The sequence below is a fragment of the Stigmatopora nigra genome, chromosome 8 (genome assembly GCF_051989575.1).
Source record: "Stigmatopora nigra isolate UIUO_SnigA chromosome 8, RoL_Snig_1.1, whole genome shotgun sequence".
Taxonomy (NCBI): Eukaryota; Metazoa; Chordata; class Actinopteri; order Syngnathiformes; family Syngnathidae; genus Stigmatopora; species Stigmatopora nigra.
This window is the reverse complement of record NC_135515.1, coordinates 11651234-11669801: the sequence shown is the minus strand read 5'-3', so window position 1 is coordinate 11669801 and position 18568 is coordinate 11651234. Positions and strand designations below refer to the sequence as shown.

The 18568-nt window shown below is 39.2% G+C and overlaps 1 protein-coding gene across 2 annotated transcripts; it reads left to right on the top strand.

Moving 5' to 3' along the window:
- The first annotated feature begins 1994 nt into the window (after window positions 1-1994).
- On the top strand, window positions 1995-18497 carry cul3b (cullin 3b). 2 transcript variants are annotated; one of them, XM_077722729.1, is made up of 16 exons: window positions 1995-2046; window positions 5798-5995; window positions 10632-10745; window positions 10833-10993; window positions 11112-11226; window positions 11792-12020; window positions 12104-12249; window positions 12677-12853; window positions 12926-13096; window positions 14103-14210; window positions 14297-14421; window positions 14580-14676; window positions 15276-15410; window positions 16087-16273; window positions 16794-16939; window positions 17019-18497. In XM_077722729.1, the coding sequence occupies exons 2-16, from the start codon at window positions 5798-5800 to the stop codon at window positions 17148-17150; spliced, it is 2241 nt and encodes a 746-aa protein (XP_077578855.1). In that variant the 5' UTR covers window positions 1995-2046; the 3' UTR covers window positions 17151-18497. The 2 variants fall into 2 exon arrangements, with proteins under 2 accessions (XP_077578855.1, XP_077578854.1); XM_077722728.1 differs by lacking the exon at window positions 1995-2046 and adding an exon at window positions 2639-2919.
- Window positions 18498-18568: the final 71 nt, after the last annotated feature.

Below are 18568 nucleotides of genomic sequence, written 5' to 3'. Positions count from 1 at the left end.
GCATGGTTGTCCATCTCCTTGTGCCCTGCGATCGGCTGGCCACTGATTCAAGGTGTCCCCGGCTTTTGGGACAGATGGGATAGGCTACAGAACCCACTAATTGGGATAAAACAGTTCAGAAAATGAGATGAGAGTTCTTTGAACCTTGAGCTACATACACCGGTGAAGCCAACCATGACAAAGGGAATTTAAGGTGGCCAGTTGCCAGTTGTTCTCCTCTTTGCAGCTTCTCTGAAGAGTAGCAACACGGGAGCTTCAAAACAACTGTCAAATGACCTGAAATCGAAGTTCAACATCATAATCTATGGGAAGGATACAAATTTCAGATGTCAGTTTCCACTGTGAGACACATAGTGAGGAAATGGAAAAACATGGGTATAGTTCTAGTTAAAGCCCAAGGTGGTAGTTATTTGGACATAACATGGGATGGTATGCATGGGAGGAGAAGACAGCATTCCAAGACGCACTTTTGCTACCCACATTAAAACTTGGTAGTATTTACATCTGTCTATGGGGCTGCGTGGCCAATGCAAGTACTGGCAATCTTGGTAAAGTTGAAAGTTGCAGGTCAGCAGATACTTACGAGCAATGTTCAATAATCAGTGACAAAGTTGAAGTTGGATACTTCAAAAAGACAACAACCCTAAACACTGCTCAAATTCTACTAAGGCATTCAGGCAGATCAACAAGTACAACATTAAGGAATGGCCTACTCAGTCGCTAGACCTGAATATTTATTATTGAAAATCTGTGGTGTGATTTAAAACGAGCTGTCCATGCTCGGAAACCATCAAACCTGACTGACCTAGAGATGTTTTGTATAGAAGAATGGTCAAAAATATCATCAACCTTAAACCAAACCCTCATTGGAAGCTATAGGATGTGTTTAGAGGCTGTTATTTCTGCAAAAGGAGGATGTACTAAACATTCAGGAAAATGTTCTGTTGGAATGACCAAATGTATGCACAAGCCTACTTTTGTTTAAATAATTATTGCACACTGTAAATTCTATCGACTTCCTTTCACTTCTCAAATATCACTGTGTAATGTCTGCTACATGATATGTTTAATTGAAATTGCTGATTCAGGGTGGCCTGGCGGCTGATTGGTTAGCGCGTCAGCCTCACAGTTCCGGGGTCCTGGATTTTAATCCAGGTCGGTCCACCTATGTGGAGTTTGCATGTTCACCCTGGGCCTGCGTGAGTTTTCTCTGGGTACTCATTCCAAAGACATGCATGGTAGGCTGGTTGGACATTATAAATTGCCCCTAGGTATGAGTCTGAATGGTTTTCTGTCTCCTCGTGCCCTGCGATTGGCTGGCCACCAATTCGGGGTGTCCATCGCCTCGTGCCCGAAGTCAGCTGGGATAGGCTCCAGCACCCCCCCCCCCTCCCCCAAGACCCTAGTGAGGACGAAGCGCCTCAGAAAACCAATGAATGAATGGATGCTGATTCAAACAACCAATCATTTATCAAAAGAAATCCTGAAAATGATCGGTGTGCCCATACTTTTTCATACGACTATTAGTTGTGATTAAAGTAGTTCTGTTGAGTTTTCTTTGGTCCCATGAAAAAATAAACTGATTTGTTTTTTGTAATTCTCGGTTTTTGACACTGCAGCACAAGCAAGAATTTAATTGGCTAAACGGAATTTTACTGGGGAATGAATAAAGGATCATTTGATTTTGCTCTTTTGGGGAATCGGTGGTTTGAGTTCATGATCTAAAATTCTAAATCTTGACTTAAAATAAATGATATTTTTGAGAAAAAGAAACATTGGTAGCATTTGTGCTTGGTTCATTTATGGAATAAATGTGATGAAAGTTGTTAACATGACAGACTCCTGTTTAAAAGAAAACCTTTGTCATTCTTTCAAGGTGATGAAAATGAGCTTTGAATAAGTCACAAAGCTCTGTCACCAATGATCCTCATCATTTTACTTCTTTGTGACTATTCAATCATACACTAATCCAAAGAATATTATCCTAAATATTTGTACAATACTGAAAAGACACATCCCAGGATAGCCTGAGCAACGAGATCATGTGTAAGAATGCTACTGTTCTCAGTTGAAAAAGCTATTGTGGAGGGAGAGAGAGTAGAAAATCTAAAAAAAAAAAATTAAAAAAAATCTAAATACAGTTAAATTCCTTTTTTCAAGCAGGTTCCAATTGTAGTATTTCAGTTCAAGAACCAATAAATTACACGGTTTCTAATATTCACTGAGGATTTTTTTAGGAAGGAGAGGTGCAGACATTCCATAAGAAAAAGGTCAAACCGTGAGTCATGACATAATGAATATACCTAATTGGCCATCAAATTAAATGACAATAAAGAAGTGTCCCAAACAATGCAACATTTCTCATCAAAAAGCACTCGATTAGACACCAGGAATGAAGGCACTGTGTTATAACAGTAAAGTGTGCAATTTCCTGTAAGAAAAACTTAGTTAATAACGAGGATTTTTTTCCAAAAATGCAAAAAAAATAGATGAAAGGGTGAAATGCTCGAGGTGGAAACAATCAGTAAAGTTTTGAAATGTGAAAATCGTTTGGTAGGTCGATTTCCCAACAATTTGGCTGCAAATCCTCGATTGTAAATAGTGCTGTCAATTTTTGTTCGAGTCTCGCGTGATTTTGAGCGCGTGAGCTCTGCGCAATGAGACTTGTAGCTCGTCCGCCATTGCTGAGCCAAGTACGAGTAGTCAATTTGGCTGTCAACAATAAACTTACTGCGCCGGGACGCGGAGCTACGAGGTCGAGTGAAAGCTCATCGGCTGCTCCACGAACCAGTAGTCGGCCCGTCCCTCCCCGGACAACTTTTTAATGTGAATACAGAGCCCACGGACGAGGCAACCATGTCCAATCTCAGCAAAGGCGGCACCAAGAAGGACACCAAAATGAGGATACGGGCCTTTCCTGTAAGTGTACGCCGGAGACGATGCCCTGCGCGCCCGCCAGGCGGTGACGCGACCACCGTGGTCTCGGGCTGCTATCTGGTAGCTCACAGGCTAACCAGCTGAGCAGTAGATGACTACGAGTAAACAGGGGCGCCGTCAAATGTCGTCGAACCCCCCGCCATTGTCCCCCGTATAGGTGCCTTGCCTGTTATTATTGCGCCCACGTCAAGGCGTTCAGTTTAATGTTTTTCGCTGGTAACATTTTCTCAAAAGCCTCAAAGCCAAAAACGGTAGCTCAACACTCCTGACGCTAACATTAGCTTGGCTCGTGACACTTGTTGTTTTGACTCTTTTGGGCTTTAGCCATTGTAATGATCCAGAACTTAATTAGAACGTCAATTCTAAATGACGTCTACGTGCTATCATGTCAGGTTCTACGCTGCTGATAATACAAAAAGAAACGAGGCGTCACTACATGTAAATGCTAACAATTCTAGCTTACTTCTGGGGTTTCAAATGTTTTAATGGAGCTGACAACCTAGCCCGGTGGGTCGATATTTGGAATTGCGTGGTGTTATAGCATTCTTATTCGTCCACTTGGCACTCCCTTTGTCTGCAAGTCATCAGTGGACCTTATTTTCACTTGACCTCGTTTAGCGTCGAAGACAAATTCATTGGAGGAATTGGCCGAGCGAGCTTGTGTGTGTCATCAAATGGGAGTTCCATCGATGGCTTGAACCGCGTGATTGTGTCCAGTGTTTCAGAAAATCAGGGTGAACCTGTTGATAAAAAAGGCATGTTGGCATCATAATTCATCTCCATACTGAAGCCTTATAACTAGTTGGCAACTAGTCCCAGGTGTACACCAATGTCAGTTTGGATGAAAACCTGCACAACTGTGATCCTAGTGAGTCAGTTTGGATGAAAACCTGCACAACTGTGATCCTAGTGAAGAGATGAGCAATAGAAAATTGATGGATGCCCACAACACCTTTTTTTAACCTCCTGAAACCCAAACTCTTGCAAGGCATGCTTTGTATTTTCACTTCGATATTTAGGCTAATTGGGCCTTGATATGTGTAAAAACAAAGAATGATCTTTTTACATGATGTAGTTTCTGAGAAAAATTATGTCCACATAAGTGGACGCCAGGCCCTTGTAGTACAAAATTTAACATTGTAGTCTTGTGACAACCAAAAATGTGATGTCCACATGAGGACGCCAGGTCCTAGGAGGTTAATGCAAACAACTTGCCTCACTTGTTTCACTAATTTTGTAGATTACATGTTCTATAATCATTGATTTAACTTACTCTGACAGGCACGTAAAAGAAACACTCACCAATGGTTCGAACAAAACACTGCCTGTTTACTTGTAGTTTTTAAACTCTTCAGTGCAGATGTGTAATTTTATGACAATGAAGCATAAGTAAGAAATTTCCACCATTTATTGTAGTAAAACCTCTTAACACATTGTTTAGAAACCAATGACAGCAAAACAGCATCGTGTAATACAGTGGTTCTCAACCACCGTCCATTCCACAAGGCTGTTTGAGAAGTAATTTGTTTGAAATCTCAATCGATTTTCCCATTATATTTAATGGGAAAAGAAATGTTTCAAGTCTCACAAAAAAAAGCTTTGTAAGGAATTATCAACAATTTTATGCAGAATTTTCCTTTTTTCAGCAACAGCAGCTGTACTATTACAACTTGCCTCCTTTGGAGTCATGGTTGGTGTTTAATATAGTCCTCAATATGAAGAAAATCAGTCAGTAAATGTAGCTAACTGTTATGCGTCCTGGGTTGAGTGAAGCGAATTTGAAACAAATAAGTAATGAAGCGGGCACACGTAGGTGCCAGTGCACTAACGTAAATTATAATCACAAGGTGGTTCACAAATTAAAGCCTTAAATACGAAAAAAACTGGGAAAGTAGTGGGGCAAAACACAAAGGAGCACATCGACATAACGCAAACACTCAAACAGGAACAATACTTTGACAAGGGCTGACGAGGACACTGGGTTTAAATACACTTATAGGGTTTGACAAGAAACACCTGGGTCAGGAAGGATGCAAGAGGTGAAACTAATGGAATCACATAGAGTTCTGGGTCCGAGGGTTCGATCATGCAGGGTAGTCTGGTTGAATATGCTACAGAAGGAAAATGCCCAAACCACAAAGCATGACACGAACTGGAGATGTTTGCGTACAGAGGCTGCGTAATGCGCAATTTTAAAAAAGCGCAGCGTTTGTCAGCTGGTCAGGCCATACGAAATTTTCGTTCGAAGTCTGGGACGTTCGACAACCTCCGCTGTATTTGTAAACAAAGTAGTATTATGGCCATTGGTTTACCATAATTTAGGATTTACACATTTTCTAACTTGGTTAGAAGAACATGTTTATTGCAATACAGTTTTTCGTAAATATACATCATGCTGGTTGATTGATGGGCGGCTGAGTGGTTAGCACGCCGGCCTCACAGTTCAAGCGTCGAGGGCTCCATCATGCAGCATAGGCTGGTTGAATACGCTAAATTTCCAATCAGGCTTGTCGGCAATTCAGGTTGTCCCCTGCCTGGTGCCTGTAGTTCAGTTGGATAGGCTCCAGCACGCCCCTGGACCCTTGTGAGTATAAGCGGTTCGGAAAATGAATAATATATTGTTTGCATTATTTTAGATAGTTTGAAAATATAGGTATCAAAAGTCTTTATTGTCATCATACACAGCTGCCAACAAAATTGGTGAAGCTCAAGATTAGCAAAAGACGAAAAAGATCAATTGGAAGTTTTAAAAAAAAAAACTATAAGAGGACATCCCTAACTTATTTTGTATATGAGGGAGCATTAGGATCAAATTAGAATAATGAATAAAATGTCAATTGATGTAATACTTATGTTGCAGATGACAATGGATGAGATGTATGTGAACAAAATATGGGACCTTCTGAAGAACGCCATACAAGAGATACAGAGGAAGAACAATAGTGGCCTGAGCTTTGAGGAGCTTTACAGGAATGCCTACACCATGGTGCTCCACAAACATGGAGAAAAGCTCTACACGGGCCTGCGGGAGGTGGTTACTGAACATCTGATTAATAAAGTAAGTATAACACAGACACACACTTCTTTGCACTCTTTAGCCTAGTCTGAATCCTCTTTGTTTTGTCCACTCCCAACAGTCCAAAGTGTTTTTTGGCTTCTCTTTGTTTAGTCTAACCAAGGTTTTCATGAGCAAAGCTTTTACTTCATTGCAAGCAGGTATGATACTAATAATGATGAAGTTATTGCATAATTATATGAAATAAAATAGTGACAACTATTCTCAATAGGCTTGTTTTGGCTTGTGTTCTCATGTGCGTCCCCATTGATAGGTATTAGGGTTGTGACGATTAACTGATTTGACTAACTGTCGACTGGATCCATTTGTGGAGATGAGTGATATGAACATATTGCAGTCAATCAAAAACAAAGCCCTCCAGTAATCTGGCATTGATTGATTGGAGATTTTCAGGAATAGGTTGCCTGAAGCTTTGCATTGTTTTCGTTTTGAAAACACTTGTGTTCATACAACAATTCTCGTAATGCCCCATATTAACGCTAAAACATTAATTGATTAAAAGCTGAAATTGTGATTTTTTTTCTAAACCAACGTAACTTTAAAATCCCCAGGACCGCAATTTTTTTTCCATGCACTGTTGAGTGTCCCAGGAGCTGTTGTTGTCCGCTTGTTTCTGCCTTTTGACGGGAAATATTTATTTTGGACACAGAAAATTTGAGGAATGAATGAACATATCAACATTTTTTTTTTAAATCATTCAAAAGTGTTTCTTAAAATGAATACCTTCTACGGTCCCATTTTGAATGATTTTTGAATGCCTTTAATGTTGTCGTTATATTTCACAGAAATTATTGCTCTTAATGTCTTCAGTCTATTTTTGTAGGACAACATAAACTTTATGTTCAAACTGTTTTCTTCACATTGACAATTGCCGTATTTTCATATCTGTGGGGCGCACTTAAAAGTATTAAAATTTTCTCTAAAATGGATGCCCCCAATCAGTCGCTGCGCCTTGTGTATGCACTAAATTCAAAACTTTCGCCCACTTGGCCAAACTCTTCATGTCAGATACAGAAGATGACTACTTTAACAGATTTGTAGATGTATCAATGCTTTGGCTTACATTACCGCGAATACCCATCAATAAAACAACCCAACTCAATTTTGCTCCCATTGCCTTTTTAAAATATACGCTTGCATGAATACTTAAGAGTGTCATACTAGCACTACCATATGTTGCACCCCTCGAGCCGAAGTACCTTGTGTATGCGCAAAATAAAGAAATCGCACCAGCAACTTAGCCTGCCCTTTAGTCGGTGCCCATAATGACAAAACAGATATAAATTTGTCAAAATGTGTGTGTAATTGAGGTTCTATTAACCAAACATGCTCAACAAACTGTTTTAAAGCCTCAGATGTATTCAACATTTATTTATATCATCATCATTATTAACATTCAACAGAAAGAAATCAACTGAATACTTTTTGTTTGACCCTTCCGATGGTGTGTGTAGTGGTTCTTCCGTCTGACTTCGGTGCGTGCAGCATGGGTTCAATTCTCCGCGGTGGTGCTGTGATAGTGATTGGTTTTCCGTTTTACTGTGGCCTGCGATTGGCTGGCAACCAATTCCAGGTCTGCCACGGTTGCTTCTGACGATGAGCGACACCGAAGATGAATTAATAGGTTTTTATTTGACAATTCAATAGAAACAGCGGGTATGGTTATGATCAAGACGTCATATACAGTAGAACAACAGTGACATATAGTTCAAGTACAAAAATGAACCACTTAATACAAAGGGTTTTGCTAACAGCTTGAGGTGAGCTTTGGCAAAGCATCATCACCTTATCTTTTTTATTTCAGACCTAACTCAATTTTAATGGCATCAATGTTGGCCCATTCAGCTGTCAAATAAATTGCTCACAAGAGACGCATTTAAAATTCAATCCAAACATATCACCGTTACGGATTACTTGATTGTGCTTTTATTTTCATATTCGGCTTCGCAACACGCTAGTGTTGTTTTCAACATCATCTCTTGACTGACCGAACACCGAAACTCCACACACAAGGTGATGCCCATGGAATAGCACAACTGTATTCGCTAGTATTTACGTCTTGTTATGCGGCTGCCTTGTTTGGTCTATCAAAATATTGTCTTATAAATATGTCCAGGCTACTGTGTTAAAAGACTGAATTAAATTGCCTGTTCAAACTATGTTTCTAGTTAAGCTATGTGCCTGGTTGAAACATCGCAAGTCAGGGCAGTTTATTTTTTTATGCCTGTTGGACATTATATACAAGCACTTTTTAAAACCTACCTGATGTGTTCACAGCACAAGGGTAAAATAGATTTTGTTTTGAGCAACTTAAAACCATTGTATCATAACACTATCCCAAGTTTTACTTTCTTTGCATGTATTTCTTTGTTTTCTGATCCAATCTGACAATTAGCACGTGGCAAGTCTTTTGTTTTTGTTGGTGTTGTCAAGGATTATACTTTGTCTGAAAGTTGGTGTTTTTTTTCTTAGTGCTGTAAAGTAAAAATGCTCATGAACAGATGGCTTCACACCCATTTAAAAATACCAATATATTTGTAATTTCCTATATTTCTGTTCTTTATGAATGAGGTCTAGATTTAAAAATATATATACATTCGTATGAAAAGGTTTGGACACCCCTGATCATTTTCAAGATTTTCCTTTAAGAATCATTTGGTCGTTTGGATCAGTTAAGGGGTCGCATTGATTCCAGTCATAATCACCAGATACTCACGAACAATGTTTAAGAATCAGTGACAAAGTTGAAGTTGCCCTGGGGTGGATACTTCAACAAGGCAACGACCCTAGACCTTGCTCAAATTCTACGGAGGCATTCATGCAGACGAAAAAGTACAACGTTCTAGAAAGGCCATCTCAGTCTCTAGACTGGAATATTTTTGGAAATTGGTAATTTTCCTGTTGGGGTGCCTAAATTTATGCACATGCCTACTTTTAAGTAAATATTGCGTACTTTCTGTAAATCCTATTAACTTCATTTTACTTCTCAAGTATCACTGTGGTTGTCTGCTCTATGATATATTTAACTGAAATTGTTGATTTCGAACAACCAATAATTTTTTAAGAAAAATGTTTAGGGGTGCCCAAGCATTTTCATACGACTGTTTCTATATATTTGGTTTCTTTCTACATTGTATTAAATGGTATCACTTCTTAACTAAATAGAATCAGAATTGACTCATTTTGCCTTGTGTTATACAGTCATATCTACTTACGAAGGCCTCTATGTACAAAATGTTCACGTTACAACAACAAGATCCAAATTACGAAATCCCCCCCAAACTTAAATGCATTTCGTGTATACATTATTTTATTTTAATTGCCCAGGTAACATTGCTGCTTGCTTTACTTCTTCCCACAAAAACAACAACTCTATTTATATATATTTATATACAGTGTTCCCTCGCTACTTTGCGGTTCAGCTACCGCGGACTCAGAGCTACACAGATTTTTTTGGAAAAAAAATAAATAAAAAATACAAATATTACATTGAAACAACATATTTTACAGTTTTTTTTGTTATAACATGAATTTCTCTCTCTACCCGTATTCTATATGGTGTACTGTATACAGGGGGGTACATTTTTTTTAATTTAAAAATATATATATATTTTTTGGGGGGGGGGGGGGGGGTAAATTAAATTTTAAGCATTTTTTAAGGGGAATCCCTACTTCGCGGAAATTCACTTATCGCGGGTGGTGCCGGTCCCCATTAACCGCGATAACCGAGGGAACACTGTATATATAAAAATATTGGTGCAAAAGTAGTAAGCAGGCCCTGTTATTCATCAAAACTAGAAGATAAAAATGTGGCGTGCAGTTGACTGATATTGCAGGGCTATACGGCCAACCGTATCCCAACTCCTCGCATCGCTATGCTATTGAAGCAGAAGGAAGCCTTAAAAGTGCCAACTCCTTGGCATGTCCTCTATGTATTGAGCGACAAAATGGAGAGATTGCTAGTTCCTTGGACTTCTATTTAATGCTAAATTGTTTTAAATTCAGAATTTGAAGTTGTTCAGATGTGTTCGTGTGCTAATGTTAGATTCCTCCCTACTGTACTACTACACAAATAGGACATGTTTTTGCATGCTGGCTATTCATTTTAATACATAAATACATTTTCTTACATGTTTGTGTTTCTCACATCTTTCATACAAAAGTAGGACACTGGGATATGCTCCAGCGCCACCCGCGGTTCAGAAAATGAATGAATCCACACATTTCTCACTTCCGTGCACAACGTGTATTCTTCTGCCCAGTCAGATTTGGCAGCAGTACTTTTTTTTTTATCTATATGTGGATGTGAAAATGGTTCATATAGTTTGAGCTGATGAAAATGAAGGCGCACCTGTGATTTCTCATCAACTCTCCAGGAGAAGAAAGGAGGAGGTCAACGTGCCCTTTAAAAGATACTGTGACGTTTTTTTTTTCTTTTTTGTCTGCTGAGTCACACTGCAGCAAGTACTCAAATACTGCTGAATGTCTGTTTGTGGGTTTGCAAAGTAGTGTGATCTCTATAGAGGAAGACAGGAAAGAAAGCATGTAGATTAGTGATTTTTTTAATGGAGGTCTCCACCACTGGCTTGATAATGTTTTTGTGTTTTTCTTTCAAAAGGTACGAGAAGATGTCCTCAACTCCTTGAACAATAACTTCCTCCAAACTTTAAATCAAGCTTGGAATGACCATCAGACTGCAATGGTGATGATCAGGGACATCCTGATGTACATGGTCAGCCAATGATACATTATCTGAGCTTCCGCGAATATTTGGAGTTTAAACATCAAAAACAATCTGGTTGTTTTTTTTCTTTCACAGGATCGAGTGTATGTACAACAGAATAACGTGGAAAATGTGTACAACTTGGGTCTTATTATATTTAGGGATCAGGTTGTACGCTACGGCTGTATCAGAGACCACCTTCGACAAACACTGTTGGATATGATCGCACGTGAAAGGAAGGGGGAGGTTGTGGACAGGTAGTGAATGATAAACCATCCTAAATTAAATTAAAGGATTTCTTGCCTTTGTCTTCAGGAACAGAATTCTTTACGATTAGTGACTGTGAGTTTAATGTTTGGTCGTTTTTTTTTTCAGGGGTGCCATTAGAAATGCCTGCCAAATGTTGATGATTCTCGGTCTTGAAGGCAGATCAGTTTACGAGGAGGACTTTGAAGCACCTTTCTTGGAAATGTCGGCAGAGTTTTTCCAGGTATGTTAAATAGATTTTGCTGCCTGTGCTTGTTTTGTTTGTTTGTTTATTTGTTTTAATTATCTTGCTACTCTAAATGGGGACAATTTATTTTTATCAGATTTACCTTAAAATCGCACAAAATTCTGACACACCCCCATGGGGAATTTTGTAAATGTACAAAGATGTATCGTTTGGATGATTTTGTGATTGATGATTGGCCAACAGCTTAAAAATAGACTTTATCATTTCATTTTGCAAACATATACTGCAAGTATGATAATTAAGATTTTCTCAACACAGAGACAGATATACAGAACCAAATGACCTCAGTTTACATAAATTTCACCAAATGGCAGAGTTACTAAAACTAAATTGGTACATAAAGACATTAGAAAGAACCAAATAAGTAACTGCATCAGGCTTGACTTTATATGACTTCTAAAATACACTAGATCGATACCTTTAAAATCATTTTTTAAAATATTATTATCGCGGTAGTAAAAATAGACAAATAGCTCAGACCAGAGCCACTATGGACTAACCTTGCAAAGCAAATTAACCTTTCATTTTGTATTTGGCTTAGATGGAAAGCCAAAAGTTCCTTGCAGAAAACAGTGCAAGTGTGTATATAAAGAAGGTGGAAGCCCGGATCAATGAGGAGATTGAGCGGGTAATGCACTGCCTGGATAAATCCACGGAGGAACCTATTGTCAAGGTAGTAGAGAGAGAGCTTATATCCAAGCACATGAAGACCATTGTGGAGATGGAGAACTCTGGTCTGGTCCACATGTTAAAGAATGGCAAGACCGATGGTAATTCAACTTGCTTTCATTATTTTGTGCTTTCTTTTCACAAAGAATGGCCTTCTAATTTATGTTTGGGCTTCCATCCCCAGATCTGGCATGTAAGTACAAGCTTTTTAGTCGAGTTCCCAACGGGCTGAAGACTATGTGCGAGTGTATGAGCTCATACCTTCGGGAACAAGGCAAGGCTCTTGTGTCAGAGGAAGGAGAAGGAAAGAACCCTGTGGATTACATTCAGGTACAAAACTTTGAAATGGGAAAACATTTTAATTTGCAAAGTTATATATTAATTAGGTTACCCTTTGAAGTTATTGTCTCGTGTTGAATGATAAATTATGAACATTTCAGAAAGCTTTAATAGTTGCGCTCGTGACATGTAAAATGAGCGCATTTTTTTACTTGTAGTGTGTCAGACATGCAGAACCAAGCAATTTGGTGGTCAGGAAGATGAGGGGAAAAAAACAGGCACTCAGCGTTTCGAGTTGTTTTTGTTCTCACTCATCCATACATGCATGTCAAATCCTGGATCTTGCAGTCAGCCTGGTCCAGATGGAATCTTAACTAGATCTATTCTTACGCGACCTTGTTTGAATGAACATAGTGCTTTTGTGGTTTTGCTGTCCTTTTAATCACGTCTTGTATGCTCTTGTCTCTTCTTCCCACAGGGCCTCCTGGATTTGAAGTTGCGTTTTGACCGTTTCCTTCAGGAATCTTTCAACAACGACCGCCTCTTCAAACAAACAATTGCTGGCGATTTTGAGTACTTCCTCAACCTCAACTCGCGCTCGCCTGAGTATCTTTCACTCTTCATTGATGATAAACTCAAGAAAGGAGTCAAAGGAGTGAGTTAGTTGATGATGCCTATCTCACTTTCTGGGGAAAATCTCTCCTCATTGAATATTTCTTTATTTCAGTTGACAGAGCAGGAGGTGGAGTCCATACTAGACAAAGCAATGGTGCTCTTCCGCTTCATGCAAGAGAAGGATGTGTTTGAGAGGTATTACAAGCAACATCTGGCTCGCAGGCTGCTCACCAACAAGAGTGTCTCAGATGACTCCGAGAAGAACATGATCTCCAAACTCAAGGTATGTGACATAAGCCAGCAGAGAAACAATGACATATGTGTCATTGCAAAATTGGAGACTATTTTTTTTTAAAAATGATATTCACAAGATTTGCATCACATATAGGCAAAAAATAAAATAATATAGCATATGCTCAATAATGTGACTACGCGAGGGAACACTGTATAGCACCCACTAATATTTGTTATCACGACAGTTCTATTCACATGTAGGCAATTGCCTATTTTTTACATGGTTTTCAAGTGCTGTAAAGCAGCAATTTTTTTGTTTCACATTTCACCTTTTAACTGTGAAGATGATGTTTTGGAGCAGACTGCCTTTGGTTCATACCAAGGAATTTCTGGCTTTCCATTAATGTGGTTTATTTAGTATGATAAGGGTGGGCCGTAAAATGTCCTCCAATGCTGTACGGATCCTTATTGCTTTTATATACCGTATTTTCACGACTATAAGGCGCACCCCCAATGAATGACATTTTTTCCATATATAAGGCGCACTGTATTATGAGGCGCACTGTATTATAAGGCGCACTGTATTATAAGGCACACTGTATTATAAGGCGCACTGTCTATTTTGGAGAAAATTTAAGACTTTTAAGTGCGCCTTATAGTTGTGAAAATACGGCAATTGCTATTGACTTGAGGTATGAAGCACTCACTACACAGTCACCTCTAGAGCCAGCCATTGTTGATTTTTTTGGATTTTTTTTGTATAAAATCTTGCAGTGGGGGAGGAGCTATATGATGGAAGATTTTGTAAACTAAGATGGCATCTGCATATTTAACAGTATTGTTTCAGTTCAGGCATTTGTGTTTTTTTAATATCCGACCGTGGTGGTTTTTCGTTTTTGGTTTTCTGTTTTTTCCATATATAAGGCGCACTGAATTATAAGGCGCACTGTCTATTTTGGAGACAATTTAAGACTTTTAAGTGCGCCTTATAGTCGTGAAAATACAGTACTCATGAATGATATCTGACTGGAATCTTTTTGGTCATTCTTTGTTAGACTGAGTGCGGCTGTCAGTTCACGTCAAAACTGGAAGGCATGTTTCGTGACATGAGCATCTCCAACACCACCATGGATGAGTTTCGACAACACTTGCAGACCACTGGAGTAAGTGCACGCAAAACAGAACTCGGTGCATTCTATTCTCCAGAGGGGCCGGCAGTGAATGATCACGTTTTTAATTGTAACTCCAGGTATCTCTTGGCGGTGTTGATCTGACTGTGAGAGTGCTGACGACCGGTTACTGGCCGACACAGTCGGCAACCCCTAAATGCAACATCCCGCCCTCACCTCGGCATGCGTTCGAAGTTTTCAGAAGGTCAGTGCCTCACACACGTCGTGTTTTTGCATTTTGCTTTTCTTTATATTGAGTAGCTAAATTGAAATGAGCTAAAACAAAATGTTGTTTTTTTATTAAGCCACACTGGCTCTTAGTTGACATTTACACATGTCTTGGTCAATTCTTTTGGGATGTAGGTTTTATCTAGGAAAGCACAGCGGCAGACAACTAACGTTGCAGCACCACATGGGCTCCGCGGATTTGAACGCTACCTTTTACGGGCCTATTAAGAAGGTTTGTGCCACTTATACCCTACAAAACACAAATGCTGTTCCGAATCTAGTCGAAATATGCAATGAATCAAATAATTACACGGTTTATAAAATTAGTTCAGTCACTTTTCCAGCTGCAGTTTATCGCCGTGTGCGTATGTACGTTTTGTGGCGCATTTGCATATTAAAACCTAGCCCATTCATTGCATATGGGACTCAAATTTCTTTCACAAATGTGTATTGGTCATCAACACACAAGAGTTAACATACAGAATTGTATTGTACTGTGGTAAACTACTTCTGAGCAGAGATATTCACAGAGATCTACCAAACCACATTTATTGTAGCATTTGGAATTAAAACTAGAGGTAATATATAATATTTTGCACCTTAGAGGTAAAATATATTATTGCAGATTACAGTGCGATGATGATTTCTGGGGAACATGTTCAAATTAACTGAATTCCTTTGGGCACTCATATGGAAATACTTTTTTTTAAGTTTAAAAAAAAGGTTCTGTACTCAATAAGAATAAACTAAAATATTAATATTAGGAATGTAAATGCTCTTACATTTTATCTTTTAAGTAGTTATAAGTAACCGCAAGTGTAATGTCAACAGGAGGATGGCTCAGAGGTAGGCGTTGGAGGAGCTCAAGTAACTGGTTCCAACACCAGGAAGCACATTTTGCAGGTATCCACCTTCCAGATGACCATCCTCATGCTCTTCAACAACAGGGAGAAGTCCACCTTTGAAGTAAGGAATTGACCATCCACAAATCCAGCACCTACTAGATGGGTGTCAAACTCATCTCACATACGTGCTACAGACAACACATCATTATTTGAGCCTCTTGGCCCATTATGGTGCCCTAAATTGATTCATTAGCTACCATTCATGTCCAATCCATTTTGACAGGCAGGTGCTAGAAGCGAATTATCGCAGTCAAAATGGATATCTAGCGTCATCAATAGCAGCCGAAATATGATTTTAAAAAGTATTTTTGTTGTGCAATAAAGAAAAGACAACTGGGCCTGGCGTCCACTTATTATGTGGACATCGTTTTTCTCAGAAACTACATCATGTAAAAAGATATTTCTTTGTTTGAGGTCCCAATTAGCCAAAATATCAAAGAGAAAATAAAAATGCATACCTTGCAAGAGTTTGGGTCTTAGGAGGTTAATGAAAGGGCAACATAAAGAGCAATTATTCTTTAATTTCCAAATTTCCCAATCTTTCGGCGTGGTCTGCAGTCATTGTATTTGAATTTTATTCAAGCAAAGAACGTGAATTCCACGCACTTGATGTGTCAGGCCAGATCTGGCCAAAGTTTCCTTGAGTTTTACACCCAGGACCTGTTGGGACTCTCGTTTATCTGTTCAATTTTTAGATTTGAGTCTAAAGTGTGTGTATCTGTCCCTAAATTGTGTAGGAGATCCAACAGGAGACGGATATTCCGGAGCGGGAGCTAGTGCGGGCGTTGCAATCGCTGGCCTGCGGGAAGCCCACTCAGAGAGTCCTCACCAAGGAGCCCAAGTCCAAGGAGATTGAGAACGGTCACGTGTTTACGGTCAATGATCAGTTTACCTCAAAACTGCACCGCGTCAAAATCCAAACAGGTATACTGAAGTAATTTTGTATTTTCTCACATCCAAGCCGCACTAATAACAAAAAAAAAGACTGAATCAAGGGCTTATATGCGCACAAGACTTACAGCGTTGCTATTCTCATTCAACAGTAGATTTCGGGAGATTAGCATTTGTTGTTTGTTGGTTATATTCAGTTTTGCAGTAAGAAAAGTAGCATTACTGGATGAATTACTAACTTCCTTATGTTCCTTATTTTGACCCTAATAATGTGATTATTATAATTTGATTCATACAATATCTCATAAATACCACATACGAGGATTTTTGTTACGATTTTTCCTTCAAAGTAGCACATTTGTACTCCCTATTAAATCCATGAATATAGTGGTGAAAATTGTGAATTGGGGAGGCTTCTATGCAAGAAATTGTCAAATACTGCGATTTTTTTAAGCAATTTGGAGGCAATTTTAAGCGTGCAGCGTTTATGCGAGAAAATACGGCACTTCACGAAATGAACCTTGTCTCAACTTTTGCTCTATGCGACCCCTAGTGGCTGCTAAACAAGGGGAGTCCGACCCAGAAAGGAAAGAGACCCGGCAGAAGGTGGACGACGACAGAAAGCACGAAATTGAAGCTGCTATTGTTCGCATCATGAAGTCTAGGAAGAAAATGCAGCACAACGTTTTAGTAGCAGAGGTGAGTCGGCTTGAAGCAAGTGGATTTTAGCCATTGTAAACTGGGCTTGCACTCAATTGATTTTTGCCTTTCCTCCCAGGTCACACAGCAGTTGCGAGCGCGATTCCTCCCCAGTCCCGTAGTCATCAAGAAGCGAATTGAAGGACTCATTGAGAGGGAATATTTGGCACGAACGCCAGAGGACCGCAAAGTGTACACCTATGTAGCGTAAAAGACGTGAATTCAGTGCACCGTAGAGTCGGGGGAGAAGCGGCGAGCCTTGTTTTTGTGGACTGCTATGCGTTTGGATGAACTCGGAAGTGCTCTCATCGTTGATTCTGGGATACACTGGAAAGTTAAACTTTTCTTCCATCAAAAAATGTTTAGGAAAATAAATCAGGCAAAAGAATGGGAAGTTTTCTAGCAATTTTAGATTTCTTCTGCTAACAAATGACCGCAAGGTCTAGTTTTGTACAAAAATGTGTTTCTTGTGGCCTTTGGGGGAGTATAGCGAGAGGCTTTTTGGTTGATGTGTTGACGAAGGGAGGTGGTTACGAAGCAGAGATGCGGCTACACAGAGACTTACGAAAACTTTAGATTTCACGCCCCCGTTTTAATTGTTGATGTCTGTGTTATGTTTGTGTTTTGTGGCACAACAATGGCTGTACAGACACTCTTTCCCCTCTCCAAGGAGGTGAAATGGGAGCAAAGAAGGCATTCAAATTCACTCGGAGTACTTGAAGAATTTTCAAGAGTGCTTAACTTATTTTGCAAATTTGTCTGTTTTCAAAGGTTGTTCAATGCCTGAAAATAATGGACTGCACCTTCTATACTGTTAAATGCCATTGTCACAATAGGTTCAGAGGCTTAAAACCATCACATTTTATCCACCAGCTCATTTGTGGGATACGATTAAAAAGCGGAAGCTCACGAGACGTTTTGGTTCATCACGATGTATGAACTCAGACCTGTGCAGGTTTGAGTGACCACAAAATGGCCGCTGCTTTCTTATGGCTACATCACAGTGGTGCAGGTTTCAATGAGGATGTTTTTCTGTTGGTTTTTCTTTCCATTCTTGGTTGCATTTTGAATGGGTGAAACCTAACTAGCACCATGTTCTGTGTACAAATTGTAAAATAATTATTGTACTCACTGCAAAGGTGGATTGTACAGGGCCTTGTTTTCATCATAATAAATGTAGAATTAAAAAGGATGTTTTTTTCTTCTAAAAGGCCTGAAGAAATGTCTGCAACAATTATATATCTGATTACGCAAACTGCAGCTATAAAGATTAGTTGTGGTTTGCCTGACCCGATATATTTTTTGCAGAGAATTTTCAAAGCATATTATGCAATTTAACCCTTTATAGTAAGGAGTTTAACTCAGGCTGCCGATGATGGTCCATTTTGACTTGGAAAAGTGACGGTGATCAATAGTGGCAAACATTTGCGACCAATCAAAATGGATGGAACGTCTCCCATTGTCAATGGCAGATACTGAGTTAAATGCATTTTTTTTAATTGTGTTGTTGGGGGTCATAATTGGGTTCTTAAAAATAAAACCTTGCCTTTTTTTCCAACCAGAATTTGATTTCTTTTTTTCCCCCAGCTTTAGGGCCTCAATAAGAATGTGAGAAAACACAACAAAGGA